Raw genomic sequence first — 13,523 nt, forward strand, 5'->3', positions numbered from 1 at the left:
CCAACCCCGCAGCCAGGACAGCGGACCACGCCCATTTAATCACTAACCACGCCCACTCATCCAATAAGCCCCGCCCCTCTATGTCTGCATGAGAATAAACCTCTAAACTACACTGCCTGGCCAAAAAAGAAGTCGCCACCAAATAAAAGGTCCCCCTCTAATATCTGGTTGGACCTCCTTTATCTCTGATTCCAGCTCATTCTCTGTATCATTGTTTCTATAATCTTCTCCAATGTCACCAGATTTATTTCCATCCAGTGTTTCATTCATTTTTCACCAAGATCTTGTATTGATGATGGAGAGTCTGACCACTGCACAAAGCCTTCTCCAGCACATCCCAGAGATTCTCAATGGGGTTCAGGTCTGGACTCTGTGGTGGCCAATCCATGTGTGAACATGATGTCTCATGCTCCCTGAACCACTCTTTCCCAATCTGAGCCCCATGAATCCTGGCATTGTCATCTTGGAATATGATCCATTGATGGAATAACCTGGTCATTCAGTATATTCAGGTAGTCAGCTGACCTCATAATGTTGCTGAACCTAGACCTGAGCAACTGCAGCAACCCCAGATCATAGCACTGCCCCCACAGGCTTGTACAGTAGACACTAGGCATGATGGGTGCATCACTTCATCTGCCTCTCTTCTTACCCTGATGCTTCTCCACTATCCTTCCAGTTTTTAATAATGCCTTGGACAGTTCTTAACCCAGTTTTAGTAGTTTCTACAATCTCCTTAGATGTTTTCTCTGCTTGATGCATGCCAATGATTTGACCCTTCTCAAACAGACGACCACAGGATGTGTCTTTAGACATGGTTGTTGAAGAAATGAGAAGCTACTCATTGCATCGGTTGGGCTTAAATAACTTGTTGTCAGCTGAAAGATAATCACCCATGCAGTAATTATCCAACAGGAGGTGAATACCTGTTTATTAGTTAGATCCAGGTGGTGTATTATTAAATCATTTCTAAATGATCCAATCACAGTGCAGAAGTTTCCTGAATAGTTCTGATGCTTTTATTGTGAAGCCGCAGCAGCAGGAAGTGGCTGAGTCTCTTTTAGTTCTGACTGAGCAGGTAACAGGTGTCTGTAGCAGCAGAGCTCCACCTGCTGGATGAACGCTGCTACTGCTGCACCTCAGAGGAACCCAAGGAACCCAGGGAACCCAGGGAACCGGATTAAAGAAGCTCTACATTCAGGATTAGTTGCAGTCAATTTATTTATTCAGACAGAAAATAAAAAAAAAACAACATTCAAAATAAGAGTCTGATCAACGTTCAGTCCACTTCCTGTTTGAAGGGTTCATTGTGACTCACTGACAGATGCTAACAGTGCTAATAAATGATGCTAACATGATGCTAACACTAGTGGACTGAAGATGTCAACACAAACAGAAACACGATGTAACACTGGTCAAAGAATCACAACCAGACGAGTCGCTTTGTTTTTATGAAGTTTTGATGAAACTGGTTTAAGTTGGATCCAAGAGACAAACATCTGGACACGGTTGTGTTTCTAAAGAACAGGTTCCTCCAGGTCCAGGTCCAGGTCCAGACTCTAGTCATGTGACCTTCAGGTGATAAAAACCTAAACTCCTCCTCCATCATTTAGAGCTGAACACTTGGAGGAAACGTCTTCTAGAAACACAACCAGTCCAGATGAGTTTGTCTCAGATAAACCAGGACCAGGACCAGGACCAGGACGACTGGAGGTCTGATTCTTTGTCTCCATCAACGTTTAGTTTTAGTCTGAATGAAGCCTCGTCAGGAGGAAGCAGGTTTAGGTGATGATGTGATGTCTGAGGAGGACCTACGAGACCAGATCTGCTCCTGGGACGAGTCTAGGTCTGGTTTTACTTGCTCTTCTTGTCGGTGCTCAGCGCGTCGTGAAGTTTAGAGACAGCCTTCTCAAACTGGTCCATCACCAGCGTCCCGTTCTCGTCAAAGAACGCCGACACAGACTTGGTGAACTCGGCCTCCCTGCTGATCCTGGTCTTCCCGTCAGTGAAGGAGACTCTGAGCGAGTACTGGTCATCGAACCTGGAACAAACCGAGACGTTTCAGAACGAGCTCCCCGACTCTAACCCACAACAATCCCTTCATCAGCTGGTCTCAAGACAAAGCTCCACAAACATCACAGAAACAATCTCTACACATCTTCTGTCCTGATCTGGACTCAGACCAGATGATGGAGGAGATTTAAATGAGAGGATGAACTGGATCAGACTGAGACGGACCGTTTGAGGGAGGAGGACAGCTGCCAGACGTGGTCCGGATCCATCCCGGCTGGATCCTTCTGCAGAGACACCAGGAAGATGTTCTTCTCTTTGTAGGAGGTGTAGAGAGTCAGGACGCCCATCATGATGAAGTACGTGATCGGGACGAGTCAAGGATCCGTCACGAAACTCATCAACACACACTTAACACACACTTAACACACACTTAACACACACACACACACACACACACTTAACACACACACACACACACACACACACACACACACACACACACACACACACACACGATGATCTTGATTTTCTACAAAAGGTTTTCCAGTAACTTCATTTTGTCTTTCAGGGTTTTTTCGAGGAATGTGAAATAATTTAAAGATTTGATTTTATATTTCACATCTTTTTCTCTTCAGTGTCAGAATGTCTTTATATTTTTCAGTGCCGTTATGTTTGTATATATTGTTGTCAGATTCTGTGCTACTGTCACGTGGGACAAATAAACAATGTCCTATGTCTTGAGCTTTCATTTTAGTTATTAACTTTAAGGTTTTTAATATTTTACAGATCCTTCTAGATTCTGTGGAGTTATTGTTTTATATTTTAATTATTAAAGAACACTTCATTAAACAGACCAGGTGAGCTCAGACCAGGTGAGCTCAGACCAGGTGAGCTCAGACCAGGTGAGGCCTGACCAGGTGAGCTCAGACCAGGTGAGCTCAGACCAGGTGAGCTCAGACCAGGTGAGGCCTGACCAGGTGAGCTCAGACCAGGTGTGCTCAGACCAGGTGAGCTCAGGTGAACCTCTTGTGGAAGGATATGAGATGACGCAGCAGGCGATGACGGGTCTGGACTCGGGGAACGGGTGCAGGTAGTCCCAGACCAGAGCCAACATGGCGAACAGGCAGGAGATGGTGCAGATCAGCAGCCGCCCGTCAACCAGCTGGAAGTTCTCCACATAACAGTACTTCTCCAGCAGAACCTGAAGGGGGCGCAATAAAAACGTGCTCGTTATAAACTCACTTTATTTAAATCCTACACTCATGACTCGAGTCTGACCTTCTTGGCAGCGTCGTCCAGAGAGTTCTTCACGGCGGCTCCGTCCCATTTATCGATCTTCACCGGCTTCTCATCGATCCTCCACTGAAACACATCATCATATTACCGTTATCACTTATTAGCGTCATCATCCCACAACCTGCAGAAAGTCTCCAGTTCAATGATGCCGATCAACGCTCACGTTAACACGCTCTCCACCTCTTTACTTAAACTACAACTGTGTATTCTTACAACTTGCATGAAGTTAAATTGACTGTTTTCTGAGCGGAATTTGGTGCAGCTGTTTAATTCTTCCTGCTAACATTAGCTTAGCATCCTACGGCAGCTCGGAGGAGAGGAGAGTCCGCCCCTCCGTCCTCAGAGAGCGGAAGTCCCGCAGCCTGAGCCCCGGATGGAGACAAGACCTTTAAAATCATCTCTGGTCTAAATTCGACCCAAACGTTCAAACTTTGTCCTCACTTTCTCCAGGAGACTGTTCTTTCCGTTCCTCGCGGCAGCCATCTTCTCTTCCGCCACTGACACGGAACCTGTGACCTGGACGCATCTGATTGGCTCGCACTGAGGTTTGAACTGACGGCGTCACCGCGTGGACGAGGCGGAGGCAGCGTGCGCGTTCACGAGTAAGAGGAGCAAAAATAATAAACGTAAAAAATAAACTGGAGAATAAAAATATATCGAATAATACAAATAAAGAAAGATATAAATGAAAACACAGAATTAAAATAAAATAAAAAGATATACGCTGAGAAAATGATTTAAACCCGAAATATAATAATAATAAAACTGAACTAATGAAGTAAATGCAAATTAATCCTGTTTTGGTTTTTGTGGGTTAGGGTTAGTGAATAGATATAAATAAAATATAAAAGAGATATAAGAAATATAAAAGAATACAGAACTAAGTATATCCTGTAAAATAAGTTAATAAAGAGTTTGTGTCTTTGGCTGTTTGCCCCGAGTGGAGCCCTGATGAGTACACCAGATAAAATAACCTCAATATATAAATAAAATATAATGCAAGTAAAAATATATACATATATATATATTTATATATAGGCTAGGTGTGTGAGAGAGCACAGGGTAGAGTTTGCCCTGAGTACTGTCTGCAGGCGCTGGGGCTCATAGTGGAGGTCACTGAGCCTTCCAGGCAGCACTCAGGGCTAAGGCAGTGTAATAATGACAGGACACCAGATGTTTGAACTCATTTAGTTTTTCTTTCCTCTCAGTCTCAACATGATGTTAGGGTGAATGGAGGAAATGTTCATCTTCATCTTCATCATCATCATCATCATCATTAGAGGAGGTGGAGGTGGAGGAGGAGGTGGAGGAGGAGGAGGAGGAGGAGGTAAAGCTCTGGTTTGAAGCCCTTCAGCAAACATAAACTTTGATCAGCTGATTCTGAAACGTGAGGCGAAGCAGGAATGATTCTGAGTCGTTTCTGTTTCTAAAGCACCGTGAGACATGTTTCTGTCGCTGAGCTAATCCTGGAAGGTGCTAGGCTACTGCTAGCGCTAAAAGCTACTATGCTAACGAGTGGCTAGCTTAGCGTACAGCTAGCTTTGTCATGATGACAAGATGAAAACTGATCAATGAACTCACCTCCACCTCCTCTGAATACTTTAACACGACTCAACTCCTCACCGCGGTTCACAGCGTCCCATAGAGGGCGCCGTTCTGTCCCACACCATAAAAACACCTGAAGGCAGCACGGGCCAAAACATCTGAGGACGATGGACCAGAGAATCAACAGTTTTAGTTTTAAATCCATCCATCGATCGGTGGAATCCTGGATCCTCCTGATCAGTCGACCACGACTGAAGACTACAGTACCCATGAGCCTCGGCGGCTCCGCCCACACACTCATTGGAAGACTGGCAGCAGAGATGACACGGAGGAGTTTAGGACCCATCATCCTCGGCGGCCGGATCAAGGCCTCGTCAAGACTCTGTGATCTGGTTGGATCAGAACCAGAGTCCGTTTCCTCCAGGACGTCGACCCGGAGTCGGTTCAGACCACCGACCAAGAGTTCTGGACCGAGTTCTGGGCTCGGGTCGTTGGGTCCCAGCTGACCCGACTCAGTCGATCAGTTTGATTGACAGGTGATCAGAAACGTCAACATGTTTACAGGAAATCACTGTTTGTTTGTTTGTTTGTTTGTTTTTCGGGTCGTCATGGCGATAAATAAAACAGATGAGCGCCGCGTCGTCTGAGCGCGCTCAGTATCTGGCGGTTTGCTGGTGTTTGGGAGAAATGATTTATCTCCTGAAACATTCACTCGTTCATTTAATCTCTCGTCTCGTTGCATATTTAGACTTCCTGCCGACTCCTCCTCCTCCTAGTGCTTCTTGTTGATTCGCCGGGACCTTCTCAGGCCACGCCTCCTGCGGTTCTGATTGGATCTCCAGGACCGCAGGAAGTACGTGTCCGGGCTCCTCCTGCGGGCGGCGGTCTGGTTCTCCAGGTCAAACTGTCTCTGCAGCTTCATGGCGAGCGCTCGGTCGCAGCGCTCCTGCTGGATCTGGTCTTGGCCGGCGGCCCGGGTCCTCCTCAGGTCCGAGTCCAGGTGTTTGGTTTTCTGGTTCTTCTTCTGGCCTCGTCGTGAGGTAGACTGGTTTTCCGACTCTTTCTTTGGCGACTCCTTTGGCACTTGGTGACACGACTGGAAGCTGGAGTTCTTGGCGTACGGTGAGAACGACTGTTTCCGACCTAACGGCGCCGCCCCGCTGCAGGACTCGCCGAATGCCGCCGACGCCGGCTCGCAGTCTGACCTCCCTCTGAACGCCGCCTCGCTGCTGTAACGGATCGCAGGGACCCGGATCTTCACGGCCTGTTCCGCCTCAAACAGAAGCTTCCTCTTGTTCAGGGACATCACGCCGTCGGAGGTCTGGCGGTTCTTGGCGACGCCGCGGCCTCCCTCCTTCACGCTGAGCTCGGTGACGGGGCTGGTCAGCGTGGCCTTGGAGGTCACTCTGAGGTTCTCGCGGTCCAACTCGATCTGCCGCCACTTCTGCAGGACAGCGGGGCTGGCCTCGTAGCTGGTGGCCCTCTGCAGACCCCGGGTGAGGTTCCGGGGCGTAGACTTGACGATGGCGGGCTCCAGCAGGCGGCCGTCCGGCAGACGTTTGGGCGGCGTGCACGGCGAGCACACGATGGGCTTGAAGTGGTTGAGCTCCTCCGAGATGCTGTCGTTGCTCTCGGGGCTGACGGAGCGCTCGGGTCGAGGAGGAGGGACGACCAGAGGAGTCGACGACGACCACGGGGTCAGGGACCGCTCGCCACGCCGGGCGCCGGTCAGGGGCGGTGACGACAGGCGCCGAGAGGGAACGACTGTTCTCAGAGGAGAGAAGGATTCCTGCTGAGAAGACGTGACTGATGCCAACCTGAAGACGAGAAGAACCAAACAGGAAGTCAACAACGTTCCTCAAACATGGCTCTCTGACGCCGACATCAACAACGAAACAAACGCACCCCGTCCAACATGGCCGCCAGCGGGGTCACCAGCTTCATCTTCCCTCCTCTGTCCTCCACTGGGTCGGTGCAACTACGACTCCTCTGAGAACCACTGAAGAAGAAGCACAGAGGTCAGAGGTCACAGTGTGCGGTGCGTTCACTGTCAGTAATAACAGTAGGACAGCGGTGCGTTCACTGTCTGTAATAACAGTAGGACAGCGGTGCGTTCACTGTCTGTAATAACAGTAGGACAGTAGGACAGCGGTGCGTTCACCGTCTGTAATAACAGTAGGACAGCGGTGTGTTCACTGTCTGTAATAACAGTAGGACAGCGGTGCGTTCACTGTCTGTAATAACAGTAGGACAGTAGGACAGCGGTGCGTTCACTGTCTGTAATAACAGTAGGACAGTAGGACAGCGGTGCGTTCACCGTCTGTAATAACAGTAGGACAGCGGTGCGTTCACCGTCAGTAATAACAGTAGGACAGCGGTGCGTTCACTGTCTGTAATAACAGTAGGACAGTAGGACAGCGGTGCGTTCACTGTCTGTAATGACAGTAGGACAGTAGGACAGCGGTGCGTTCACTGTCTGTAATAACAGTAGGACAGCGGTGCGTTCACTGTCTGTAATAACAGTAGGACAGTAGGACAGCGGTGCGTTCACTGTCTGTAGTAACAGTAGGACAGCGGTGCGTTCACTGTCTGTAATAACAGTAGGACAGCGGTGCTTTCACTGTCAGTAATAACAGTAGGACAGCGGTGCGTTCACTGTCTGTAATAACAGTAGGACAGCGGTGCTTTCACTGTCAGTAATAACAGTAGGACAGCGGTGCGTTCACTGTCTGTAATAACAGTAGGACAGTAGGACAGTAGGACAGCGGTGCGTTCACTGTCTGTAATAACAGTAGGACAGTAGGACAGCGGTGCGTTCACTGTCTGTAATAACAGTAGGACAGCGGTGCGTTCACTGTCTGTAATAACAGTAGGACAGTAGGACAGCGGTGCGTTCACTGTCTGTAATAACAGTAGGACAGCGGTGCGTTCACTGTCTGTAATAACAGTAGGACAGCCGTGCTTTCACTGTCAGTAATAACAGTAGGACAGCGGTGCGTTCACTGTCTGTAATAACAGTAGGACAGTAGGACAGTAGGACAGCGGTGCGTTCACTGTCTGTAATAACAGTAGGACAGCGGTGCGTTCACTGTCTGTAATAACAGTAGGACAGTAGGACAGCGGTGCGTTCACCGTCTGTAATAACAGTAGGACAGCGGTGCGTTCACTGTCTGTAATAACAGTAGGACAGTAGGACAGCGGTGCGTTCACTGTCTGTAATAACAGTAGGACAGCAGTGCGTTCACTGTCTGTAATAACAGTAGGACAGTAGGACAGCGGTGCGTTCACCGTCTGTAATAACAGTAGGACAGCGGTGCGTTCACTGTCTGTAATAACAGTAGGACAGCGGTGCGTTCACCGTCTGTAATAACAGTAGGACAGTAGGACAGCGGTGCGTTCACTGTCTGTAATAACAGTAGGACAGCAGTGCGTTCACTGTCTGTAATAACAGTAGGACAGTAGGACAGCGGTGCGTTCACCGTCTGTAATAACAGTAGGACAGCGGTGCGTTCACTGTCTGTAATAACAGTAGGACAGCGGTGCGTTCACTGTCTGTAATAACAGTAGGACAGTAGGACAGCGGTGCTTTCACTGTCTGTAATAACAGTGAGGACAGCGGTGCGTTCACTGTCTGTAATAACAGTAGGACAGCAGTGCGTTCACTGTCTGTAATAACAGTAGGACAGTAGGACAGCGGTGCGTTCACCGTCTGTAATAACAGTAGGACAGCGGTGCGTTCACTGTCTGTAATAACAGTAGGACAGCGGTGCGTTCACCGTCTGTAATAACAGTAGGGACAGTAGGACAGCGGTGCGTTCACTGTCTGTAATAACAGTAGGACAGCAGGTGCGTTCACTGTCTGTAATAACAGTAGGGAACAGTAGGACAGCGGTGCGTTCACCGTCTGTAATAACAGTAGGGACAGCGGTGCGTTCACTGTCTGTCAGTAGGACAGCGGTGCGTTCACTGTCTGTAATAACAGTAGGACAGTAGGACAGCGGTGCTTTCACTGTCATTAATAACAGTGGGACAGCGGTGCGTTCACTGTCTGTAATAACAGTAGGACAGTAGGACAGCGGTGCTTTCACTGTCAGTAATAACAGTAGGACAGCGGTGCGTTCACTGTCTGTAATAACAGTAGGACAGTAGGACAGCGGTGCGTTCACTGTCTATAATAACAGTAGGACAGCGGTGCGTTCACTGTCTGTAATAACAGTAGGACAGTAGGACAGCGGTGCGTTCACTGTCTATAATAACAGTATGGACAGCGGTGCGTTCACTGTCTATAATAACAGTAGGACAGCGGTGCGTTCACTGTCTGTAATAACAGTAGGACAGCGGTGCTTTCACTGTCTGTAATAACAGTAGGACAGCGGTGCGTTCACTGTCAGTAATAACAGTAGGACAGCGGTGCGTTCACTGTCTGTAATAACAGTAGGACAGTAGGACAGCGGTGCGTTCACTGTCTATAATAACAGTAGGACAGCGGTGCGTTCACCGTCAGTAATAACAGAAGCACAGCGGTGCGTTCACTGTCTGTAATAACAGTAGGACAGCGGTGCGTTCACTGTCTGTAATAACAGTAGGACAGCGGTGCGTTCACTGTCTGTAATAACAGTAGGACAGTAGGACAGCGGTGCGTTCACCGTCAGTAATAACAGAAGCACAGCGGTGCGTTCACTGTCTGTAATAACAGTAGGACAGCGGTGCGTTCACCGTCTGTAATAACAGTAGGACAGTAGGACAGCGGTGCGTTCACTGTCTATAATAACAGTAGGACAGCGGTGCGTTCACTGTCAGTAATAACAGTAGGACAGTAGGACAGCGGTGCGTTCACTGTCTATAATAACAGTAGGACAGCGGTGCGTTCACCTGCTGAAGGCAGAGGAGTTCTTGGTTTTCCTGATGAAGGCTGAGATGTTCCTGATCCTCCTGCTGATCGGTTCCTCGTTCTCAGAATCAGACAGAACTCCCTGAGAAAAACACTGAGACTGTAACGAAGCAGAGAGGACGTCCACGTCTTTATCAACGTGTCCTCCAGTCATACTTACGGGCTCCTGGGGATGGCGGACCGATCCAGTCTCGTCTCTACAGATCCTCCTCCTCGTCTCGTTGTCACATGACACCTGAAACACAGCAGCAAAACATCCACCATCTTTGTTTACGTTAGCGTCAGAAGGACTTTGTGAATAAAATCACCTTGTGTCTCCCGGTCGGTCCTCCAGAGACGTCTGCAGACTTTAAGACGAGCGCCGGAGAGATGAAGAAGTCTGCAGAGACACGAGGACAGAGGACAACATCACTGAGACGATCAGCTGATCATTAAATCATCACCTCCATTCGTCTCCATTGAAGACGCCACACTGAGCCTATCCCAGCTGTCATTGGTCTAGAGGGGGGGTCCACCCTGGACAGGTCTCCAGTCTATCCCAGCTGTCATTGGTCTAGAGGGGGGGTCCACCCTGGACAGGTCTCCAGTCTATCCCAGCTGTCATTGGTCTAGAGGGGGGGTCCACCCTGGACAGGTCTCCAGTCTATCCCAGCTGTCATTGGTCTAGAGGGGGGGTCCACCCTGGACAGGTCTCCAGTCTATCCCAGCTGTCATTGGGTCTAGAGGGGGGGGGATCCACCCTGGACAGGTCTCCAGTCTATCACAGCTGTCATTGGTCTAGAGGGGGGTTCACCCTGGACAGGTCTCCAGTCTATCACAGCTGTCATTGGTCTAGAGGGGGGGGGGGGGGGGGGGTCCACCCTGGACAGGTCTCCAGCCTGTCCCAGCTGTCATTGGTCTAGAGGGGGGGTCCACCCTGGACAGGTCTCCAGTCTATCCCAGCTGTCATTGGTCTAGGGGGGGGGGTCCACCCTGGACAGGTCTCCAGCCTATCCCAGCTGTCATTGGTCTAGAGGGGGGGGTCCACCCTGGACAGGTCTCCAGTCTATCCCAGCTGTCATTGGTCTAGAGGGGGGGGTCCACCCTGGACAGGTCTCCAGCTGTCATTGGTCTAGAGGGGGGGGTCCACCCTGCACAGGTCTCCAGTCTATCCCAGCTGTCATTTGTCTAGAGGGGGGGGTCCACCCTGGACAGGTCTCCAGTCTATCCCAGCTGTCATTGGTCTAGAGGGGGGGGTCCACCCTGGACAGGTCTCCAGCTGTCATTGGTCTAGAGGGGGGGGTCCACCCTGCACAGGTCTCCAGTCAATCCCAGCTGTCATTGGTCTAGAGGGGGGGTCCACCCTGGACAGGTCTCCAGTCTATCCCAGCTGTCATTGGTCTAGAGGGGGGGTCCACCCTGGACAGGTCTCCAGTCTATCCCAGCTGTCATTGGTCTAGAGGGGGGGTCCACCCTGGACAGGTCTCCAGTCTATCCCAGCTGTCATTGGTCTAGAGGGGGGGTCCACCCTGGACAGGTCTCCAGTCTATCCCAGCTGTCATTGGTCTAGAGGGGGGGGGATCCACCCTGGACAGGTCTCCAGTCTATCACAGCTGTCATTGGTCTAGAGGGGGGTTCACCCTGGACAGGTCTCCAGTCTATCACAGCTGTCATTGGTCTAGAGGGGGGGGGTCCACCCTGGACAGGTCTCCAGTCTATCACAGCTGTCATTGGTCTAGAGGGGGGGGGGGGGGGGGGGGGGGGTCCACCCTGGACAGGTCTCCAGTCTATCCCAGCTGTCATTGGTCTAGAGGGGGGGGGGGGGGGGGGGGGGGTCCACCCTGGACAGGTCTCCAGTCTATCCCAGCTGTCATTGGTCTAGAGGGGGGGGGGGGGGGGAGGGGGGGGGGTCCACCCTGGACAGGTCTCCAGCCTATCCCAGCTGTCATTGGTCTAGAGGGGGGGGGTCACCCTGGACAGGTCTCCAGTCTATCCCAGCTGTCATTGGTCTAGAGGGGGGGGGTCCACCCTGGACAGGTCTCCAGCTGTCATTGGTCTAGAGGGGGGGGGTCCACCCTGCACAGGTCTCCAGTCTATCCCAGCTGTCATTTGTCTAGAGGGGGGGGTCCACCCTGGACAGGTCTCCAGTCTATCCCAGCTGTCATTGGTCTAGAGGGGGGGGTCCACCCTGGACAGGTCTCCAGCTGTCATTGGTCTAGAGGGGGGGGGTCCACCCTGCACAGGTCTCCAGTCTATCCCAGCTGTCATTGGTCTAGAGGGGGGGGGGTCCACCCTGGACAGGTCTCCAGTCTATCCCAGCTGTCATTTGTCTAGAGGGGGGGGTCCACCCTGGACAGGTCTCCAGTCTATCCCAGCTGTCATTGGTCTAGAGGGGGGGGGTCCACCCTGGACAGGTCTCCAGCTGTCATTGGTCTAGAGGGGGGGGTCCACCCTGCACAGGGTCTCCAGTCTATCCCAGCTGTCATTGGTCTAGAGGGGGGGGGTCCACCCTGGACAGGTCTCCGGTCTATCCCAGCTGTCATTGGTCTAGAGGGGGGGTCCACCCTGGACAGGTCTCCGGTCTATCCCAGCTGTCATTGGTCTAGAGGGGGGGTCCACCCTGGACAGGTCTCCGGTCTATCCCAGCTGTCATTGGTCTAGAGGGGGGGTCCACCCTGGACAGGTCTCCAGTCTATCCCAGCTGTCATTGGTCTAGGGGGGGGGGGGGGGTCCACCCTGGACAGGTCTCCAGTCTATCCCAGCTGTCATTGGTCTAGAGGGGGGGGTCCACCCTGGACAGGTCTCCAGTCTATCACAGCTGTCATTGGTCTAGAGGGGGGATCCACCCTGGACAGGTCTCCAGTCTATCCCAGCTGTCATTGGTCTAGGGGGGGGGGGGGGTCCACCCTGGACAGGTCTCCAGTCTATCCCAGCTGTCATTGGTCTAGAGGGGGGGTCCACCCTGGACAGGTCTCCAGTCTATCACAGCTGTCATTGGTCTAGAGGGGGGATCCACCCTGGACAGGTCTCCAGTCTATCACAGCTGTCATTGGTCTAGAGGGGGGGGGTCCACCCTGGACAGGTCTCCAGTCTATCCCAGCTGTCATTGGTCTAGAGGGGGGGTCACCCTGGACAGGTCTCCAGTCTATCACAGCTGTCATTGGTCTAGAGGGGGGATCCACCCTGGACAGGTCTCCAGTCTATCCCAGCTGTCATTGGTCTAGGGGGGGGGGGGGGTCCACCCTGGACAGGTCTCCAGTCTATCCCAGCTGTCATTGGTCTAGAGGGGGGGTCCACCCTGGACAGGTCTCCAGTCTATCCCAGCTGTCATTGGTCTAGAGGGGGGTTCACCCTGGACAGGTCTCCAGTCTATCCCAGCTGTCATTGGTCTAGAGGGGGGTCCACCCTGGACAGGTCTCCAGTCTGTCCCAGGGCTAACACAGAGAGACAGAATCACCAATGAACCTAACCAGCATGTCTTTGGACGGTGGGAGAAAGCTGGAGAACCTGGAGAGAACCCACGCAGACACAGGGAGAACATGCAGACTACACACAGAAAGGAACCAGAACCCAGAACCTTCTGTCTGGGAGGCTTCAGTTCTAACCACCACCCAGTATTTATGTTGATTCATTTTCTAGTTGCCATAAAATGTTTCAAGATAAAAATAAAACTGATTCTACTCTCAGTCTGTCTGCCTCAGTTCTCTCAATAACAGGAGGTGTTAACAGGGAGTGAGCACCTCCTCCAGCGGGACAAGTCTGGACGAGTCTGGAGGAGTCTGGACATGTCTGGACATGT

General features: G+C 51.4%; 2 protein-coding genes across 2 annotated transcripts in view; both read right to left on the reverse strand.

Annotated features, from left to right (window-relative positions):
• Positions 1-1,005: 1,005 nt before the first annotated feature.
• On the reverse strand, positions 1,006-4,027 carry spcs2 (signal peptidase complex subunit 2). The gene is made up of 5 exons (XM_084559483.1): positions 3,751-4,027; positions 3,292-3,375; positions 3,054-3,214; positions 2,239-2,373; positions 1,006-2,041 (listed from the first exon to the last, which is right to left on the reverse strand). Exons 1-5 carry the CDS (start codon positions 3,790-3,792, stop codon positions 1,855-1,857), a joined length of 609 nt encoding a protein of 202 aa, XP_084415609.1. The 5' UTR covers positions 3,793-4,027; the 3' UTR covers positions 1,006-1,854.
• A 456-nt stretch (positions 4,028-4,483) lies between these two features.
• rnf169 (ring finger protein 169) overlaps positions 4,484-13,523 on the reverse strand; it is a gene marked incomplete at its 5' end in the record, with an annotated part of 11,149 nt that continues 2,109 nt past the window's right edge. The window contains 6 exon segments of the mRNA XM_084558849.1: positions 4,484-6,559; positions 6,561-6,671; positions 6,760-6,853; positions 9,727-9,827; positions 9,906-9,980; positions 10,054-10,156. Of these exon segments, the coding sequence (XP_084414975.1) occupies positions 5,627-6,559; positions 6,561-6,671; positions 6,760-6,853; positions 9,727-9,827; positions 9,906-9,980; positions 10,054-10,156 (1,417 nt within the window). The 3' untranslated portion in view covers positions 4,484-5,626.

Source organism: Chelon labrosus (genome assembly GCF_963514085.1).
Source record: "Chelon labrosus genome assembly, chromosome: 13".
Lineage (NCBI taxonomy): Eukaryota > Metazoa > Chordata > Actinopteri > Mugiliformes > Mugilidae > Chelon > Chelon labrosus.

Coding starts and splice junctions, on each gene's coding strand:
- spcs2 (XM_084559483.1), bottom strand. CDS start 3,792: ATGGCTGCCGCGAGGAACGGAAAGAACAGTCTCCTGGAGAAA. Junction 3,215..3,291: donor TGGACGACGCTGCCAAGAAG/GTCAGACTCGAG, acceptor CGCCCCCTTCAG/GTTCTGCTGGAGAAGTACTG. Junction 2,042..2,238: donor CTGTCCTCCTCCCTCAAACG/GTCCGTCTCAGT, acceptor GGTTTGTTCCAG/GTTCGATGACCAGTACTCGC.